Source organism: Pan paniscus, chromosome 15 (assembly GCF_029289425.2).
Source record: "Pan paniscus chromosome 15, NHGRI_mPanPan1-v2.0_pri, whole genome shotgun sequence".
In the NCBI taxonomy this organism is placed as follows: Eukaryota; Metazoa; Chordata; class Mammalia; order Primates; family Hominidae; genus Pan; species Pan paniscus.
In genome coordinates this window covers 78,212,519-78,233,531 of record NC_073264.2, presented here as the reverse complement: position 1 = coordinate 78,233,531, position 21,013 = coordinate 78,212,519, and the positions used below count along the sequence as shown (strand labels likewise).

The 21,013-nt window shown below is 52.0% G+C and overlaps 1 protein-coding gene across 4 annotated transcripts; it reads left to right on the top strand.

Annotated features, from left to right (window-relative positions):
* The first annotated feature begins 2,782 nt into the window (after nt 1-2,782).
* ZDHHC22 (zinc finger DHHC-type palmitoyltransferase 22) lies at nt 2,783-17,794 on the top strand. Of its 4 annotated transcripts, XM_008960969.5 has the most exons (4): nt 2,783-7,449; nt 9,305-9,844; nt 12,519-12,598; nt 15,130-15,371. In XM_008960969.5, exons 2-4 carry the CDS (start codon nt 9,319-9,321, stop codon nt 15,229-15,231), a joined length of 708 nt encoding a protein of 235 aa, XP_008959217.1. In that variant the 5' UTR covers nt 2,783-7,449; nt 9,305-9,318; the 3' UTR covers nt 15,232-15,371. The 4 variants fall into 4 exon arrangements, with proteins under 4 accessions (XP_008959217.1, XP_003808910.1, XP_008959216.1 ...); XM_003808862.6 differs by lacking the exon at nt 12,519-12,598 and having other exon boundaries at nt 3,241-7,449; nt 15,130-17,794; XM_008960968.6 differs by lacking the exons at nt 2,783-7,449; nt 12,519-12,598 and adding an exon at nt 7,981-8,096 and having other exon boundaries at nt 15,130-17,794.
* The last annotated feature ends 3,219 nt before the right edge of the window (nt 17,795-21,013 follow it).

Here is a 21,013-nt window from a genome sequence, read left to right as displayed (position 1 = left end):
ATGTTCATCTGAGGGCCAAGGCTTTGGCAGGCTGCAGCTGCCTTTCCTGCACCTGTTCTGTGAGGAGAAGGAAACGTGCCAAGAGGAAGGCAAAGATCAGGTGGAGGGCAGAAAAGGGCAGCGGGCAATAGCCCCATTTGACCAATGACGAACTGGAATCTCAGAGGCTAGAAGTCCCAGAAAAATCCGTCTTCAGTCTTGAGGCCCAGGGAATGGATAAATTGCATGTCTAAACTTTTTCACAGTAGAAGAAAAAGCTGCAAGTCATCCCCCAAATCCATTTCCCTCCTCTTCTTTCTCAATACAACTCACAAATCTTAGCTGGTTACATACTGACCAGTACTAGGTGTGGCCATGTGACCAAGTTCTGGCCAATGAGAGAGGTAAGTGCATGTAATGTGTGCGACTTCCAGGAAATGTCCTTAAAAAGTAGGGTGTGTGTAGGCCGGGTGCAGTGGATCGCGCCTGTAATCCCAGCACTTTGGGAGGCCAAGGCAGGTGGATCACAAGGTCAGGTGTTCAAAACCAGCCTGACCAACATGGTGAAACGCCATCTCTACTAAAAATACAAAAATTAGCCAGGCATAGTGGCGTGTGCCTGTAATCCCTGCTACTCAGGAGGCTGAGGCAGGAGAATCGCTTACACCTGGGAAGCGGAGGTTGCAGTGAGCCAAGATGGCACGACTGCACTCTAGCCTGGGTAACAGAATGAGACTCTGTCTCAAAAAAAAAAAAAAAAGGTGGGGGGCGGGGATGTGGTTGGATGCAGTATCTGTGATACAAGCATTTTGGGAGGCTGAGGCAGGAGTACTGCTTGAGGCCAGGAGTTTGAGACCAGCCTGGGCAACATAGTGAGACCTCCCTCCCCCCGCATCTGCCCCACCCCGTCTCTACAAGAAATTGAAAAAAAAATTAGCTGGGTGTGGTAGTGCACATCTGTAGTCCAGCTACTCTGGAGGCTGAGGCTGGAGGACTGCTTGAGCCCAGGAGGTTGAGGCTGCAGTGAGCTATGATCACACCATTGTACTCCAGCCTGGGTGACAGAGTGAGATCCTGTCTCAAAAAAAAAAAAAAAATGCTGGGCGTGGTGGCTTACGCCTGTAATCCCAGTGCTTTGGGAGGCCAAGGCAGTTGGATCACTTGAGGCCAGGAGTTCGAGACCAGCCTGGCCAACATGGTGAAACCCCGTCTCTACTAAAAATACAAAAATCAGCCAGGCATGGTGGCACATGCCTGTAGTCCCAGCTACTTGGGAGGCTGAGGCAGGAAAATCACTTGAACTTGGGAGGCAGAGATTGCAGTGAGCATTGCAGTGAGCTGAGATCACGCCACTGCACTCCAGCCTGGGTGACACAGCAAGACTCTGTCTCAGGAAAAAAAAAAAAAAGAGGGGGGAGCTATTCTTTCTCCTTTTCTCCTTTTTGCTGGCTGGAATATGGGCATGATGGCTGGGATAGAAGCAGCTGTTCTGGACCATGAGACAGCATGCTCAGGATGATGGAACTAGATAGAGTCTAGGTCTCACATAACCTTGGAGCCTCTGCATCAACCCTAGAGGGGCTCCCTTAAACTTCGTTTACGTGGCAGTGAAATAAACTTTCATCTTAGTTTAAACCAGTTTTGTGTTGGGGCTTCTATCACATGCCATGGAACCGAATCACAGTTCGTTACATAACTTCTCACTTCTTTAGTGTTTACTATGCCAGCCACTATTCTAAGTGCTCTACAGATGTTATCTTGTTTAACCTATGTAACAACCCTATCAGGCGAGAGCTGTACTTAACACTCTTTTATAAATAGGACACTGAGACACAGAGAAGTTAGCTGGCTTGCTCAAGGCTGCACCAGTGAGTGTTGGAGCTGAAACCTGAACCAGGGTCCTTTGACCCCAGAACCTGTGCCCTGAATGTTCTCTGGACCTTCTTCTTGGAGTCCTTTTTCCTCCTCTGGTCCCATCTGAAATTTCTATCCCATACTGCAGACCTGTTTTTGCTGATTCTGCACCTGTAATCCCAGCTACCCGGGAGGCTGAGGCAGGAGAATCGCTTGAACCCCGGAGGGGGAGGTTGCAGTGAGCCAAGACTGCGCCATTACACTCCAGCCTGGGCGACTGAGTGAAACTCTATCTCAAAAGAAAACAAAATGACAAACCCCCAAAAACAAAAGCTCATGACAAACTGCAGGTTAGTTAAAGTCCTCATTTAAAGGAGAGCAAATCTGAGACTCAGAGAAGTTAAGGAACTTGCTCAAGTTCACATAGCTGGTGAATGGCAAAGCTGGGAGACAAGCTCAGGTCAACAGACACCAAAAACTTGTGATTTTTTTGGTCGCACCACACTGCCTCTCTTCTGCAGCCTGGGCCATCTCTGCTGGGGTAGGGGGAGGGAGAAAGAGGGGGTCAGGAGTGTGAGGTTTGTGCTGCCTGCTGCTCTGTGACGGTAACGACATATCTAAGAGGTCTCCAAACAGCCAAGGGCACTGCGGGGACCTCACTCCCTTGGTCTCACTCCCCTCCTCCTGTAATTGAGATGTCCACCTTCTGCCTCATTCCCTCCCAACCTGGACACCTGGCATTGCAGGGCTCTCGATGGAGACAGCTGATTTTGCCCTGCTCCTCCCGAGCCTCCTCCATCATGAAGACATAAACTTGGTGTGTCAGACAGATAAGTGAGCACTCTCTCACTACCCCCCTTTCTTCTCCTTCCTCTCTCCTTTTCTCTCTTCTCCTCTCTGCCCTCTCCCTCCCTCCTCTTCTTCCTCCCTATACCCCCTCTTTCTCCTCCCTCTGCCTCCTGCGTGCTCTGAGATGAAAGGGCCAGTTAATCTTGCTGCCACCGCTTCCGCAGGGCTGGGTACTCGCTTGTCCACAGGCACAGGTGTCCCTACCAGGACTGCCTAAACGGTCCCTGGAAACCATGGCTAATTGGTGAAAGAGCCCATTGGTTCATTCTTCCACAGCCTGGATACTGCAAAAGAGGCTCTCCCAAGCTAAGCCAAGATTTCCACCCTGATGCACCAATCACCTGGGAGACCACTGGGTTTACTTGTCACCCAGACCTGTAGTTTCTACCTTGACATGTGAGCTTGGAGGCTGAGCATACCTGCCCCTAATCACACACACCCCCTCCAGCACGACAAACAGCAGAGTGCCTGAGGGCATTTGATTAATGTGCTGCAGGCTTACAAGTTTATGCATATTATATTTATTCATTCAACCAATGTTTACTGAGCACCTACTACTATGTGCCAGACACTGTTATAGGCACTTGGGATATAGCAGTGAATAAAGCAGTTCAAATCCTACTCTCACGGAGTTGAGAATTCAGTGGGGAGAGACAGACAGTAAACAGACAAATATATACCTGTCAAGTGGTGATAAATGTTGTTGAAGACAAAGCAGAGTAGACAGGATGCAGAGTGCAGAGCACAGCAGTTTTAGGTAAAGGGAGATCCTTCAGGTCTGTTACTCTGGGGGAGTATGTTATATACCTGCTTCCTTTATGCAACTGACATGTTCCAGAAAAGTTAAATATCGATGAGATATGTTTTGCATATTAAATCATATTTCAAATCAAACATAGTCAAGCCTTGCAAATTAACATGCAGCAAATCTCTGAACCTCAGTTTCCCCATAAGGAAAATGGGTTTGATAATTCTCACCCCAGCTAGTCTGTGCTGTTGAGAGAGATTCATGGGATGAAATTTTAATTTTGTGGATGACTTTGTAGCCTGCAAAGCACTTTATTACATCAAAGTAATGTTATCGTTGTTAAAATGAAGACATAGTTAGCAAAGTAAATTACCACCTCCAAATAGAAACTCTGTGATAATCCAATTTTCATGTATTTAGTTGGCTAAAATGAAGATTACACTTGCATGTTTTCCAAATCTGGGCAGGCAGGGATGGCATCTTTGTAAGCCTTCCCAGGCTTGGGATACACTCTGTGGTTATCCCTGGCTATGATCTGCTGTCAGCACTAAAGAGCATCCTGACCCAAGCCTATCTTCACCTTGATCTATCTGAAATAAGAGCATAAGAATGAAAGAAAACCACCACCAGCCTTCTTAAGTGCAGCTCCTTGCATCTTGGAATAGTCTCCATCCAAAACATTTGGGGCATTATAGGCCTGACAGACATGGAGGCGGGGTTACTCACTCAAGGCAGAAGCTGCTTGCTACATGGATTTCTCTCCTTGTAATACAACACTCTGAAGCAAAGTGGAATAATTTCCACTTGAAAGGGAATTCATTTTGTTCAAATAACACCACCAAATAGCAAGATTGAGGGCGCATATCTCCAGGAAAGGGATGGACAGCAATGAGATGCTTATCTGTGTCCCTGTCCCCATGGGACTGCCTGCAGGTACAGTTATGGCTTAACTATAGGAATCTACAACAAGAGCAATGGAGAGTGTGGTTTATAAATTATTTCTGTCACTGTTTATGGAGGATGAGATTAGAGTCAGGGTGGGTGGTGGCAGGTTGCAAGATCAATGGCAAATGTGTCCTCACCAGATATTTCTCTTTGAGACAGAGTCTTGATCTGTCACCCAGGCTGGAGTGCAATGGCATGGTCTTGGCTCACAGCAACCTCTGCCTCCTGGGTTCAAGCGATTCTCCTGTCTCAGCCTCTTGAGTAGCTGGGATTACAGGCACTGGCCACCACGTCTGGCTAATTTTTATATTTTTAGTAGGGACGGGGTTTCCCCATGTTGGCCAGGATGGTCTCGGACTCCTGACCTCAGGTGATCTGCCTGCCTCAGCCTCCCAAAGTGCTGGGATTACAGGTGTGAGCCAATGCATCTGGCCCTCACCAGACATTTCAAAGACCTCAGAATATAGCTCTTCCTTTCACAGACAGACCAGTAGCAATTCATCGATCAAGAGACTTTTACTCAGTGTCAACTCTGGGCAAATCATCCTATTAGGAAATATGGAAGAAACCCCAAAACATTTCCAACATAGGCAAGGAGCTCTCATTTTAGTTGGAAAGAGAAGAGAGTCCTGTGGTTGAAAAGAGGAGCCCTAAAGATGTGGGAGACGCTAAGGTGCTTAAATTACATGATCCCATTTGATCATCATCACCACAAATAACAGCAGCATTCTTATTCCCATTTTACCGATGAGAATACTGAGAGCAGAGAGGTTAAATGACTAGCAGCTCATGGTCACACAGCTGGTAAATGGCAATAAAATGCTCATTCTTAGTCTGCTTGACTCTCATAGGGCCAGAATCCAAGTGAAGTTTTCATATTGATTTTGCCTCCCTATTGATTTTGTCAGGGATAAGCATATGTTTTAGAAAAACAAAATGACATTTGCCGTGCTTCCCTTCACTCCATTCCTTAATGGGAGCTGAGGAACCACTAGCTTTAGATCTGAAGCTGTAATGTCCTTTTCTGTTGATAAACGATATTTCTAAATAAATAATCATCCTTGTCCATTTGTGTTTCCATGACCAGATCTCCTTTTCCTGACTGAATACTCCCTTCCCCCACTAACATCTTCCCACGTTCGCTCAGCTTCTTTCTCTCTTTCCCTTTCCTCATACACACAAATTCAGACACACACCTTCCCACCTCACACCCATATGCAAAATAAAATTAGAAATACCACCCGACTCACAAGGTATTTGGGGAATGGAGATCTTCAGTCAGTATACCCAAACTCAAGCACCCCAGCCAGCCTCCCTCCCTGCCAAGCCCATGTGAGAGGCAGACAGAGCTTGTGAAAAGGGGCCCAGACGGCCACGATTATGAGACAAAGCTGCTCTGAAGGGAAAAGGGCCATGTGTGCCTCCCCGTGTCTGTCCTGTGGCCACTGGAACTCACAAGGCTACCCGCTGCTCACGGCCACCATGTGGCATATACTGTTCTTTCACTTACATGTCAGATCCTTTTAGAATGTGAAAAGGTTTCCTGGCCTCTTTTTTATTTTGATGTATGCTGATAAATTACAGAGGAAACAGTGTGTGGTTATTCAAGAATAGAGGCTGAGCTGATCAGCATATGGCCCTCATTTCAAGGGATTGCTCTTGTTTTAATCAGCCAGTTGAGAAAGCAATAAATGTTTATTTATTAAGTATGCCATCACCCAGAGGAGAGGAACAGGGCAGGTAGGTGAGCTGCGACACCCAGGAAATTGAGGATGGTGATGGCACCAATATTCCTGCAGTGTTTGATGTTTTTAAGGCTCTGCTCCCCCCACCCCCCACTGTTTGATACACATTGGTGTCACTACCCTCTTGGCGCATCACAGTACCCACCTTAGAATAGCGGAGCCCTGGAAGGGGAAGGAAATAGAAATAAGAAGGTGGGGGTGAGGCTCAAAGAAGAAGCTCCAAGTTCAAGCTCTGTGTCTGGATAAACTCCCATTGTCTTTCCTTCTCTCAAATCAGAGCTGCCGGTGGGTCCCAGGGTGATGCTGGGCTGTGTAGAGGCTGAGCGCAGGAGCATTAATGCTAGAACCAGGTTCAAGTCCAGGCTCTGTCACTTAATGGCTGTATGACCTTAGACATGAGACTTAGCTTCTCTGAGCTTCAACCTCCTCATCTCCAGAATGGGGCTCAGCCAGCTTCACAGATCAGGCTGAGAGGATTAAGGAAGCATCTTATGCTAAAGGCTTAGCACAATGCCTGCTACCTAGTAGGGGCCCGATAAGTAGTGTCTCTAATTATGATCTAATCAAGCAGTGCTTGCCCTGGGCAGGCCCTGTTTAAGGGTTTTACATAGATTGTCATTTAACCCTCATATCTCTATTTCACAGATGAGGAAACTGGAATCTAAGATCACACTGGAATTTACAGACGAAGAAACTGGAATCTGAGATCTCACAGTAGTGAATGGTGAATATTCAAACCCAGGTAGACAGGCTCCAGAGTCCCAACTCCCAACCCTCTGTACACAGCCCTTCCGAGGGGATGACGCTGATCTTCATGGGTGTTGCCCTGGCAAGCTGACCTCTCAAACCCCCAGGGTTCCTTCAGTCCGAGTGGAGAGCAGGGAAGGTCGTGGGACATAGCCGAGAGGGAAGGGCAGGATGATGGCTGGAGAATCCACATCAGGGCTGAATCCCAATCTCCCAGCTGGAACGGGCGCTGAAACCAGGCAGGGCGCCCCAGCCCGCTCAAGGGGAATCGAGAGGGGAGGAGGGGGCAAGTCCACGATGCTGAGACTGGCGGCCAGAGCACCGCCCCCAGGAGCGGAGGGAGGGGTGGCGGGGCTGGGGGGTGCCCAGCTGCCATCCCCGCCGCTTCCTGGCCCCTACTCGCTGGCGCCCAAGTGGGAAGCCAGCAGCTGCCCGCTCCCTCCTCCCCACATCCCCGCTACCTGCCCAGTTCCCGAAGCGAAGCGCAGGCTGCGAGCCAGCCGGGCCGAGCCCACAACTTTGCAGCCTCGGGCAGGGCGAGAGCCGGCGTCTGGGGCTCCTCTTGTCGGCGACCAGAGCTCGGTGAGTTGATTTCCTCACCCCTCTGCGACGGCGGCAGTGCGGCGGCGGCGGCGCGGGGGGCGGCTTCCCGTGCGTCCGGGAGGCAGTGGCCGAGAAGCCCGCGGCTGCCGGCGCTGCCGGTCTTTCCAAGGCTCCGGCTGTGCCGCCCTCTGCCGCGGGCGAGGCGCGCGCCAGGGTTGAACGGACAGCTCCCTACACCCCGGGGCCCCACGGGCGGTCTCTGCTGTCCCTTCTCCCGCGCAGGGCCAGGGCTGAGGCTGCCTGCCGAGCGCCCCTCACTCCCCTAGCCCCTGTCCTTCGCCGCCTTCCCAGCGCTGCGGCGCATCTGGCTGCTCCCGCGCCCCCCTGGCGACCGGCGCCGGGAAGGCACTTGCTTCGCCGGAGCCCCAGGCCGAGGGCTCTCTGGGGTGGGCAGCACCGCCGCAGCCCCCGGCGGCGCAGGACTGGGGGCGGTGCCCAGCCCCCGGCGACCACCCTCAGGCGTGCACTGCGCTGCGCCCCAGCGGCAGGGAGAGGCCCACGCTCTCCGCGGAGGCTGCGGGTTCCCGGGGGGCGCTGGGACCTGCAAAGGGGATTCCAAGGTGACCAGTCGACCCGTGCGGACGGGACAGCCTGGACGGAGGCCCCGTGGCATCCACCCATCCTAGGTGCAACCGCCTTCCCAGAACTTTTCTCGCGCCTCCGGCCGGCCGATTCCTTAGCCCCTGGAAAAGTTCTCTCGGGCGCACGGAATCCTATTTCTCGGTGGCTTCCGAAGCTGGCCAGGAACCCCGGCTGTGAGGCGTGGGGTGGGATGGGAACGTGGTGAGGGCTGAGCACGGCGGCGGGGTCGATCCCAGGAAAGGCTGGCCAAGCATCCACTCGTGCGCCCAGGGCGGGCTTGTCGGCATGGAAAGGATTTCGGCGCCATGAGGGTTGTTTGGGTTTCTCTCAGCAGGAGGGCGGGAGGCGGGCGCGAAGGGGGGATTTTAATTTCGCCTCAAATGAAAACGCTCTTCGCAAAGAAATAGCCCGGGCAGCCAGCGTTGGAGATATGTGCTGGCCAGGACCCGCTGACACAGGTATTCTGGCTGCGCCCCCTCCTCACCCGGTGCCCGAGAGCGAGTGTGAGTGTATCGATTGTTTCAATTGATTTTTTTAAAGCTAGGTAGCAGAGGCTGCGTGTCTGTACACGCAGATATATACATACACAAATACAGATACTCAAGCGCACACAGATTACACGTACAGAGTCACAGACAAGGACACACACACACACACACATCGTGGTCCCTCACGCACACATACCTCCAAAGAGCCTTGGGTAACCTGGTGAGGTCCCTGAGTGCTGCCCAAGATGTGTGTGTGGGTGGGGGCGCAGGGACGGAGAAAGGGGAGTGTGAAGCAGGATTTCCAGCAGGTCAAGTGCCGCTGATTCTCCTGCCCTCGACCCCAAATCCTTCCCTTTCTCCTCCTAGGGAGGTCTGAACCAGAAATCCCAAACCTGGGCTTGTTTCCACAGCCACAGAGGGGAGGAGTCCTATCCCCCGGTGCCCCCCACCCTCACAACTCCTATAGACTGCAAACGAGTCCCTCCCTCCTGTGCCAGACTCCGCCGCGCCAAGGCGCCGAGCTCGCTCAAAACCCCAGGCAACACTCACCCCCAGGTGGGGCCTAGACTCGAGGCCGCTGCGGGCTCGGGTCTCTGGCCTGCCTGATCCGGGGTTAGGGAACTGGGGAGGGGAAATCCGCGGGACAGGGGGTTGGGGGCGTGGAGTCGCGTGCAGTGCCCCAGACGCGCGGCACGGAGGAGCGGGCGAGGGCGCCCCCTGGACGCCGTAGTCAGTCAGTCCTCTTCTCACCCCGGGCCCCGCAGGAATGTAATCGAGGATGCTGGCCCTGAGGCTGCTCAACGTGGTGGCCCCCGCCTACTTCTTGTGCATCTCCCTGGTGACCTTCGTGCTGCAGCTCTTCCTCTTCCTGCCCAGCATGCGCGAGGACCCCGCGGCCGCCCGGCTCTTCTCGCCCGCCCTGCTCCACGGGGCGCTCTTCCTATTCCTCTCGGCCAACGCCCTGGGCAATTACGTCCTTGTCATCCAGAACTCCCCAGACGACCTGGGGGCCTGCCAGGGGGCCTCGGCCAGGAAGACTCCATGCCCCTCACCTAGCACCCACTTCTGCCGAGTGTGCGCCAGAGTCACCCTGAGGCACGACCATCACTGTTTCTTCACCGGCAACTGCATCGGCAGCAGGAACATGCGCAACTTCGTCCTGTTCTGCCTCTACACCTCCCTGGCCTGCCTCTACTCCATGGTGGCCGGCGTGGCCTACATCTCCGCTGTCCTTTCCATCTCCTTCGCCCACCCCTTGGCCTTCCTCACGCTCCTGCCCACCTCCATCAGCCAGTTCTTCTCCGGTGAGTGGGCCTTGACGGGCAGGTTGGGCTCTACACAAAGACCTCCCACCCCAAAGGTTGCCGGGCCCCAAACCCCAACCCCAAAAGTTGCCAGATTTAGCAAATAAAAATACAGACCGTCCCGCTAAATTAAAATTTCAGATAAACAACTCATAATTTTTTAGTGTAATTATGTCCCAGATATTGTATGAGATACACTGAGAAAATTTGCTATTGGCTATCTGAAATGCAAATTAAGCGGACATGCTGTATTTTATTGGTAACATCCCCCCTTGCCCCCATCATCCTCATCCATCATGCTGTCCATATGCTCACAGAGTTGTGGCATCCAGGTAATACACCTGCTCTGTGCCAGGCAGGACTAGGTGCTGGCCATTCCTCCATGTAGCCCCATGAGGTACAACCATGCTATGACATTCCTCTGCCTGGTCCCCAGTTCTGCTTACATGTCACCCAAGGACTCTGCTCTCCAGAGGTCTCACCAACCAATTGCAGTAATATTGAACTTGTTGCCAGCCCAGCCCAGCAGGAGGCTAAGCTCTGTCCTCCTGCCTATTACGTTTGACCTCACCAGCCTGTTCTCCAGCCTGCTGATGGCTCAGAGCAGAGGGAACTTGGGTGGGAGAGGCAGGTTTTTTTTTTTTTTTTTTTTTTTTTTTAAAGACAGAGTCTCACTCCATCACCCAGGCTGAAGCGCAGTGGTGAAAGCAATCTCTGCTTACTGTAACCTCTACCTCCCAGGTTCAAGTGATTCTCTTGCCTCAACCTCCCGAGTAGCTGGGATTACAGGTGCGTGCCACCACGCCACACTAATTTTTGTATTTTTAGTAGAGATGGTGTTTTACTGTGTTGGCCAGGCGGGCCTTGAACTCTTGACCTAAAGTGATCCACCCACCTCGGCCTCCCAAAGTGCTGGGATTACAGATGTGAGCCACTGCGCCTGGCTGAGGACTGCACTTTAACTAGTATGCACCAAGGACCACTACCTGATACCTGGCCCTAGAAGGACTCAGCTCCTGGTGGCAGTTCTTACCACTTTATTTGGCCTTGAGACTGGCTCCTACTGCGTTTCCTTCCACTTCCTCCCTACCCTGGCCTTTGACTCTGAATGGCTTAGCTTCCACAATCAGTAGTGTCTACGTGCTTGAGTGTGCATGTATAGCATTGCTATCTCCATTTCTCAGATGATGAAACCGAGACTCAGACGGGACTAAGTGGCTTGCCCAGTGTCTTCCTGCTACTGAGTGGCAGTCTCTGGTCTGCCTCTCAGGTCCTTAATCCACAGCTCTTCTGCAGTGGCTCAGGGAATAGAACATGCTTCCTCACCTGTTGGCCTTCTAGGAGCAAAGAAAGACAGGGGGCAGCTACTTCCTCTGAAAGCCCAAGATTGTTTTGAGGTGCCTGGGCTGAACATTCATAAAAATTCTGCTCTACTCGGGGGGAAGCCATCATTTCAGTCTTTGTGGTGGCTACAGCCCAGTTCTTCCCAGGCATAGAACTATCATGCCATTTGGCAGTGGGAACACAGAGATACAGGGGGGACCCAGCTACGGGGGCTGCCTTCAGGGCTGGTGGCTGAGCTGGGTCCAGAACTCACAGCTTTCAGGCCTTCTGGATCCCAGCACTGGCACAGGAGGCTGCCGGGACCAAAATAACCAGGACGGGGGAGGGTGGGTGGGTGGGCTAGTGGGTGGAGTGTGAGCACAGGCAGGTGGAGGGATGAAGAGAGCCAACAAGCCTGCTTATACTTTCTTTTCCAAGTAGTTTCGCCAACCGTAAAAATGGATGGTTCCAGAAGGAAGACCTTGAAATGATTTGATTTGAGATAAATCTGGGCTTGAGGCCTGTCCATATGTGCTAGGTTTGATCTGATGGGAGAACAGAGCCAGTGAGTGCCCACCTTGGGGCCCAGACTCCTGTGCCAGCATGAGTTCCAGTGTCTTTCACTTCCTCACCATATCCACTGGAAATAGGCGACCAAGACTTCTTACCTCCAACTCTCCTATCTCATCCTTTGTGACCTTTCATCTTTCCTCTTGACGACCTTCCTTTCTTTCCCTACCATGACATACACCCCACCTGTTTGGCTTTCCCTTTCCCATTCCTCTTGTTCCCCAACCCTCAATCCAAACAGTTGGTAGCACCCTCTCTCATCTGCACAGGAGGACAGGTGGACAGAAAAGAGTAAGAAGCATGGGTTGTTTAATAGAAATTGAGTTCAAGATCAGCCTGGGCAAGATGGTGAGACTCCGTTGCTACAAAAAAAATAAATAAATAAATACACTAGCCAGGCATAGTGGCATATGCCTGTTTTCCCAGTTACTCAGGAGGCTGAGGTGAGAGAATTGCTTGAGCCCAAGAGTTTGAGGCTGCAGTGAGCTATGATCATGCCACTGCACTCTATCTAGCCTGGGCTACAGAGCAAGACCCTGTCTCAAGAAAAAAAGAAAGGAAGAAATTGAGCTGTCCCCAGCTGTGGTACAGATCTGAGTCAGATCTGTCACCAGAGCATGGACGGCTGTGAGTTTGGGCCTTGAGAGCTAAAAGTGGGAGGGGTCTTCTAGTGTGAAGGTGGCGGCCAACCACAGGCCCTCAGCTGATCCAGAGAGGGAGGCGGCTAGCTAGTTAGGTTTCAGAAGTTACCCTTTCTTTTGGCTTTGTGGGACCAGTACAGGTTGCTGTGTCACCTCTCTGAACCTTATTCTTATCTGGGAAATGGAGATGCCACCATCTGACCTGTATCTTGGCATTTGGGTAAGTACACCAGCATGATGGGTGCTACCAGAAAGTCCAGTAAGAGGGAAAGGGGACTAACGTTCATTGAGCACCTATTATGTACCACCCACTATGCATGTCACATTTCACCCATTCCTCATGACAAGTCCATATTATCATGTCCATTTTTAAGGCTCAGAAACCAAAGACTCAGCAAGGTTAAGTTGCACCAACACTACACAGCTGGTATGATTCCAAACCAAGATTTGGAGTTGGGGCTTCTAGCCTCCAAAGCTCATACTCTTTCCACCCACCATACTGCCTCTTGGGGGCTGCCTCTCTGAGGCTGCTTCTCGAATGAGCCACTTTGGGAGGGAGGCAGCTACTTGTCCTTGGATGTATTAAAAAGTATGCTGGGTGATTATTTGTCAAAGGTGTTATAGATGCTTGTTGGGAGGAAGGGGCAGGGGAGATTGACTGATGTGTCCTTTTAGGCTCATTAGGAAAATTCTGTGATTTTTAAAAAGAGGCAGAACTATTATTAAATAGTTAAGAGGAGCTGAAGCAGCCAGGCTAGGTAACTTCAAACACTTTTAGAGAAAGCAGGTCCCCAGAATAGCCTTTTGTAGCTGCTGCATGGGGCCAAGAAAAGGCCGCAAGTTCTTTTTCTCATGCCTTGATTTAGTGCCAGGAAAAAACCCTGTGGGAAATGGCTTCCATCCACCCAGGCTTGTTCCTGGGGCAGTGTTGCAAGGCAGGCCCAAGCTTGACAGCTCTGATGTTCTCACATCCCAGCTTGAGGGCCACCTTTGCCTGTCAGCATTCCTCACGCCAAAGGGCACCATGGACCTGGGATCCTCCATCCCCCACATGGCTGCCCAAGCTAATCTGTGCCGACATGGAAGAAGTGGGTCAGGGGATGGCACAACCCAATGTGAGCCCTGTCCCACTGCTGCCCCTGTGCCAGTGGAGGGGCTGCTGTAAATGGCAGCTGGGCCTATCTGTCCCCAGCTTTGTAAAAAAAAAAAAAAAAAAAAAAAAAAAAAAATACAGCTATCCAAGCTCCTAGGGATGAGGACAAGAGGAGGCTGCTAATGAGAGAATCTAAATCAGATCCACATCCTCCCTGGCTGCTGAGTCCACCACTGCTCATACTGGACAAGTGTTGAAAGCCCAGTTGACAGGGCTTTGGAAATTGGAGGTTGGAGAGACTTGGGAAGAGGTGGGCTGGGGCAAGAGAAGGCTAGGGAAAGGGCAAAATATGGTTGAGATTTTCAGGGGCAGAATAGGTTGTAAGGTGGAGTCCTTCGAGGAGGTGCCCCCACCCCACCAGAGGAGGTGATAGGGTTGCCCTACAGGGAACCAAAGGCTAAGGAATACTTTCGAATTAACTCCAGGGTCCAGTGCCCTGGCTGCTGGGTAGGTCAAGGTAAGTGTCTTTGCCACAGCTGCCAAAGTTGCAGCCCAGCCAGGACTCTAAGCCCTGAAAAGGAGAAGGAAAAAGCTTGATAGTTTCAGGTGTTGAACTCATTTTGGATGTAGTCTCCTGCTCTGTAAAATGACCCTCTGCTGGGAGCACCGCTCTGAGTGTGAACCGGAATGCTGACCACTCTGTACATCATTTTCTTGAATCATGCAGCTGTATGAAATCGTTAGTGTTATTATACCCATTGTACAGATGAACGAGCTGCAACTGAGAGGTTGGGACACTTGTGCCAGTCCACACAGCTGGGAGATTCAAACCTAGCATGGACCAGCCACCCAAACTCTGAGGAAGAGTGTGGGAGCTCTTACTCAGTGGTTATTTCAAACCAGTAATAGGAAGTGCTTGGTTTAGAGGGATTCTGGGGAGATCCTGCCCCACGACACAGGGCTGATGACCTTGGGGGCCTCTTCTAGCAAGCTTTGATTGACAGAACCAGCTCTGGTGGAATGCGGTGGTGGCCACACTGTCCTCTTGTTAACATTAATGACTGAATTATTCTCTACGTTGGTGTTCTGGGCTGCTCTTGAGACTAAGCTCGTGACTTATTCTTCCCAGCTCTCCATCATGCTGTCATTTTCCTGAGTCCTCTCAACCAGCGTTCCCAGAACAGTAGGGAGAAGGTGCTGTGGTCTAGACAGCTGCCCAGGCACCTGCTCCCTCTTTAGGGTCCCCAGCTCACCCCTCTCTCCTCCTGAGCAAAACCCCTTCACCCTGCTTCCAGCCCAAAAGGAGAAAGCAGAGAGAGACAAGCATCTCCTACTCTACAGAAATGTTATCAGCGGCCAGGTGCTGCCCCAGGAGCTGAGGGCTCTCCTTGCTAAGCTCATCAAACTTAGCTCTCTTCTCTGCCATGTCTCCAGTCTTCCCCTCTTGCCTCAGGTGCCATCCGCGCCAAGAAAAAGTTAGGGCAGCTGGTTCTTCCTTCCTCTCCCTCACTGCAGCTGCAGCGCTGAGGTTGCTACAAAATGTAGCGTCAATCTCATTAATCTCCCTCCCTCCCGGTGGAAAGCCTGCCTAGATCGCAGTTCTGCAGGTGGCCGGGGTGTAAAGCGGCTCTGGTGTTTCCCCTCCCCGTGCCCTGCAGGAGCTGTCCTGGGTTCTGAAATGTTCGTCATCCTCATGCTCTACCTCTGGTTCGCCATCGGCCTGGCCTGCGCCGGCTTCTGCTGCCACCAGCTGCTGTTGATCCTCCGCGGGCAGACCCGCCACCAGGTGCGGAAGGGGGTGGCAGTGAGGGCCCGGCCCTGGCGCAAGAACTTACAAGAGGTCTTCGGAAAGAGGTGGCTGCTGGGCCTGCTGGTCCCCATGTTCAATGTCGGAAGTGAGAGCTCCAAGCAGCAGGATAAGTAGTAGACACTCCCGTCATTTATCTCTCTGTCTCTGTCTTGACTCCTCCTGAGCATAAAACCATGGCAGCCTTGTCTCCACCCATGACTCACTACAACCTTGTGCTGGTAAGGTCCTAGCATCTTCCCCTCGCCTTCCACCCATGAGAACAGCGTGGGCTGGTGGATCATGACAAGGAGGAAAAATGTCCCCCCAGGCATTTCTAGGCTCCTCACGAGCCAGCCAGGTGGCTGCTAGCTATTAGGCTGCCTCTGCTTTCTTTCTGTCCCCTTGGGATCCCTGCTTTCCCCCTCTTCCTGGCTCATCCATTCTCCACCGTGTCTCATTCATCACTGCTGTCTGCTAGAGCCCTTCCTCTCAGCCCCCATGTTGGGAGAGGGGAGTGGATTCTTGCTGCTGGTATGAGACTCCCTGGGACCTAGAGGCTGGCAAATGTTTAAAATCACCACGTGTAAGAGGCAGCCAAGTCAGCTCTGCCAACTGCTAGGGGAGTTGGGAAAGAGTGGGTGTGTGTCCGCATCCCCTCTGTAGGAAAAAGAACTCAGTAGCTTGCTGCTCCCTCACCACCCCCCACCAGGTTCAAGACCCTTTTTCTGGGAGACAGCAATCAATGGTCTGCTTTTTCCAAATGTTATTCCCTGTCCACCCTGCCCCATCTGGCCGGCCCAGTCCAGTCCAGGACCTGGCTGGATGCTTCTTGTCCCTGGAACTCTTCCAGCCTTTCTACTTGATCTCCAGCCCCCAGGTCTTTACCAGATGATGGGAAGGCAAGGAAGAAGGGACAGGGAAAGATAATTACTGATAAATGAAGGGGATATTCGACTGTATAACCATATGGAAGTGTGTGTGTGTGTGTGTGTGTGTGTGAGAGAGAGAGATGGGTGGTGGTGAGAATTGTTAGAAACATATAGGAATAATGCCTAGGGGAAAGGGAGAAGTGAGAGGGACAATTGGGTTCATTTATGCCCTATACAAAGGGCATTCCAGCAGCTGAAACTGTTCAATGTTTGAATGGCTGCCTGTGAAGGTAGTGAGTGCCTCATCACTGGAGGTATTCCAGCAGAGTCTAGGCAGTCGTCTGCCAGGCATGCTGTGGAAGGGATTTCTGTACAGGGTCATTCTAGGTGAGCTTACACATTCCTTCCAACCCCAAGGTTCTGATGTCCTGGTTGTGATTTCTGGACCCAGAGGCAAGATCTGCAGAGATGCCTGTGAGATATTTGCTTTCCTAGAGGGGAGTGTGGGCATGGGAGGGGTCTGAAAATCGGGACCCAACCCAGCCACTGAAGAGAGAGTCTCTGCAGAGACAGGGCTACCTGGGTGGTTGAGGGGACTGGCATTTGAGGACAGGGAGATGGAGCAGTGTCATTGTCAGTGGCAGGGCATGGGGGGCAGTGGTGAGCTAAGGCTGAGGAGTGGAGATGACCAGAATATAAGGGTGCAATTCCCAGACCATCCCTGCGCATCTGACTGACTCCGGTGGAGGCACTGCTGTGTGTTTTCTGAAACCTAGAGGACCAGACCCCTGGGGCATATAAGGGAGTAGGGACAACACAAGTGCCCCCTCCTGACTGGGTCCCAAAGCCAATATGACATCCATGCAGGCAGCAGTGCTGAATCCATGCCCTGCAATGTCCAACCGCCAACTGCAGCGACCCGCTGATAGCTGCACAACAGCCTGGGTTCTTAAGCAGAGATTGGGAGGACTTTACTGTGGTTCTGCCTTCACACCCCCAGAGAGCTAATGTAGTATTGGCTCCACCTGCTCACATTTCTCCCTCCCATACTCATTCCTTCATTCATCCATCCTACATATATTTATTGAGTGCCAACTACGTTCCCAGCCTCTTCCAGGCACTGGCAATGCAGTGATGAACAGGATGACAAGATTCATGCCATCAGGGGCACCTTGTCACTGCCGTCTGTGCACTGATTCACACCCCCTGCAAAATGGTCACTCTGCCATCTTGGTGGTTGGTGGGGCAGGTCATTTGGAAATAAAGAATGTGATAGAGACGGCTGAAGAGGGGAAGCCTAGGCTGCCTCAATGGAGGAGTCGCTGGGGGCATTTTCACCCACAATTCTGGCCATACTTAAGCAATGGGAGGGAGAGGGAGGAGGGGAAGATCTGGGCAATTTTGGCCTTGACTCTTTCCTGGCTCCAGAGCTCAAGCTTAGAAGCCAGCCCTGCTATTTCCAGCCTCCTGAAGGCTCAGCACGGTGAGGCCTGACATCCTGGGGAAGGGCAACAGGGAGACCTACAGGATGTTGGCTGCTTGCAGACTGGTCAATGGGGGATGATGGTGGGGAAGTTGCCAGATGTGAGACTTGAGTAGCATTTGTACACATGGCCCTGTATTGTCCTTGAAGAACATCAATAAAATATATGGTTTTAAATTGGATTTGATATGATTGTATGGGCACTGTTGGTAGCAGGGCTGGACTGTACTGATGCAGCCATACTAGCTATTCAAATATTTAAAATAAGTATTGAAAATACTAAGAAATTCTTACAACTAAGAAAGTTGGTAAACAACCATGGCTCAGATTCTCTGAGTATCCTACCCCTTCTGCCCCTGCTCCTCCCTGGGGACCCTTGATTCATTCCACAATCCAGCAACTAAAGTGATAATGCCTGGCACATGCATGGGGCCCCCCAGCCCTGCTGCAGCCCTCAGTCAGAGTCCATTGTGATTTGTCAGGGCTGGGCTGTGTGGTGCTAAATATGTATCACCTCTGGTTGGTAACCAGAGGTTTCAGTGCTGGGGTCCATGGACCCACAGGGACCAGAGATGGAATATCTTACCTAGGAACGTCCCTTTTCCTCCTTCTCCTTCCACTCTTTCTCCTCCTCTCCCTCTCCTCCCCATATCAGAAGACAGGTGAGGAAAAGAGTGAAGAGAGTCCCTCTGCTGCTCCTCCACAGACAGAGCCAACTGCTCCTAGGGATCAGTCAGGCCCCCTGCCCTCTCAGGCCCTGCAACATCTGGAGGTCTCAGGCTTCCTAGCCCTGGGGACAGTTGGGAGGGTGTTGAGCCTTTCAGGCAGTGGGCCCTGAGCAGACGAATGAGCAAGGCCTCTGATTCATCCTAAAGACACAAGGCCTGGACTGAGGAAGGATACAACCGCAAAGAGCTGTTGCAGAACCCTCAGCCTAGCCGAGTGTCATGATGGTGTATGTTCCCTGAACACACGCCAACAGGCGAACAGCTTTGCTGCAGGAGCTGGGTGAATGGAGCTGTGGTGAATCCTCAGCACATTCTAGAGCATGGGCTGCCTACACTCCACAGGGCAGGCACCACACTTGCCTTGGTCACTGTCATATCCTTGATGCGTAGCAGGGGCTAGGCACACAGTAGGTGCTCAATGAATATTGCCTGAATGATGCAGATTTAGCACTCACATGTTTATTCCACATGTCTTATTCCCATGCTGGACCCAGGACTGCACTTTGCACATTGTGGGGCTAGAAAACAGATGAGACCACTCTCTCTTCGAGGAGTTCCCATTCTGGCAGAGGTTTCTGGGAGTGCTCAGAGGAGGGAGAGAGCACATTCTGCTGCTAGGTCTGGGGCCTTTCCATGATACGGGGCCTGGAAAGATGGATGAGATTTCAGCAGGCAAAGAGGGACAGGGAGGGCTTTCCAGGGACAGAGAACAGGCCTGGGCCTTGGGGTATAAGGGATATCACAAAGAGGCAGAGGAGGTTAAGGCTGAGAGTAGGGACCCAAGCAGAGAGGGCTCTGAATGCCAAGCTAAGGGACCTGGAGGGCATTTGACAGGCAATAGGGAACCACTGAAAGTTCTGAGCAAGGGAGCAGCATGATCAGAGGTAGATTTCAGAAAGCGCAGCCTTGGAGGATAGACTGGAAGTGGGAGAAACTGGAGGTTGAGGGACCTGGTAAGAGGCATGTACTATATCTCAGTGAGATGTAACTGGGATCCGGGTGGGGATAGTGGTTGTGGGATGGTAAAGAGGGGAAAGATATCAGAGGCACTTCACAGACATGGAGCATGAGTAGAGGGATGCTAGGGAGGGGGCCCAAGATGGCCCTGAAGGTGAAAACGGGGTGATTGTTAGGAGGATTGGGGTGGAAAAGATTGTGACACTAGGGTTCAGGGCCATCTCATGCACTAGCCTCTGTCGTTGGCCCATCAGATGGCAGTTGATGGTGTCATTCTTAACTAACCACTCTGCGTCCATGGAGGAAGGGGTTCAGGGACATCTGCCAGTCATTCTTTACAGCACAGCTCTCTGACTCCCACAGCAGGGGTAGAATCATCTTTCAGTGCCAATAGAGATCATGGGTCCTCAGGCCCATGTGCTGGAGTGAGATGCTTTCCATCCAGAAAGTGGGTACACTCTGCTTTGACCCATGCCCTAGTGTCAGATTAGGCAAGGCAGGAACTGCCTCACTCTAAGCTCCAGGAACCCAAGGAGTTTTGGAAAGACAACAAACTTGAGGAGACTTCAACCCAGGTCCCCCTCCACTGTAACAAGTCAGTCCTTAGGTCCCAGGGACCATCTGTTAGCCAGTCTTTCTCCTTAGGAAGATGACTGTCCTTGTTACTGTCCATGCATTTGGTCCTCCAAATACTGTGGCTTTTGTCTGTACCCAGTGTCCGCCAACTGGCCTCATTGCTCATGAGATTCCCCCTCATCTCCCTCCTGCCCTGCCTCTCAGCATGCCCTCGGGGATGCTTGGGAAGCAGCCCCTCCTGCCAGGAAGAAAAGGAAGGATGGGCAGGGAGAGAGGAGGCATTTCTCCTAACTTATCTGAGACACGTTAAAGATGAGGCAGAACCTTGGGCCTGCTCACCAGCCACAGTGAGCCTGCTGGTGGGGGCGGGAGGTGTCTGGGAGTAGCTCGGTTGCTCCTGGTGTTGGCCTCTGCTTCTGCTCTCATTCCCCTCTCTATTCATGGTACTGGCCCAGCTCCTCCACTCATTCTTCAAAAACATTCATCGATGCTGACTCTATGCCAGGCATGATGCCAAGAACCAGGAATGCAAAGATGAAAGAGACCCAGTACCTGATCTCAGGGAGCTCACTAGGAAGAGAACAAATTGCAGATGGTTGTGATTCAGTGGCATGAAAGTGCCGATGGGAGGACAGGGTGCTACAGAAGCCTGGAGGAGAGCACTTACTTGACCAGGGCGGACCTGAAGGCTTCCCAGAAAAGGCAACATCTGGGTCATGCAGGATGAATAGGAGGGGGCCAGGCAGAAAAGCAGGGCTGTGGGTGGGAGTGGAGGTAGGAGGGACTATACAGAGGCAGAGATACCAGGTGGTTTCTGGGAATTGCAAGTCTGCATTTAGGAATGGTGGGATGTGGGCACATACCTGCAGCCACAACTGCAGGTTTGTCCTCAGGCCACGCTCCCCATGGACCCTGCCTCCTTCCTCTGATCACTTCTTAGAAAACCCTAACTCACACCAGCTCATGGTGTCCCGTTTGGATGAGTCAAGCATGAACTGATGTCTAGTTTTTCTAAAGGATCCGCAAGTCTCCAGGTTGGCGATCGAAGGTAGAGGGTTAAGTTCATTTTCCAGAGAATCAGCCCAAAGATGCTAGAGCTCACCTGGGAACATCAGAGATTCCTAGTCTTCTCTGGGCCCA

What these genes read in the sequence shown, in the direction of transcription:
- ZDHHC22 (XM_003808862.6), top strand. Translation starts at nt 9,319, where the DNA reads ATGCTGGCCCTGAGGCTGCTCAACGTGGTGGCCCCCGCCTACTTCTTG. An exon ending in CATCAGCCAGTTCTTCTCCG is followed by an intron (nt 9,845 to 15,129) that starts GTGAGTGGGCCT and finishes CGTGCCCTGCAG; the next exon opens with GAGCTGTCCTGGGTTCTGAA.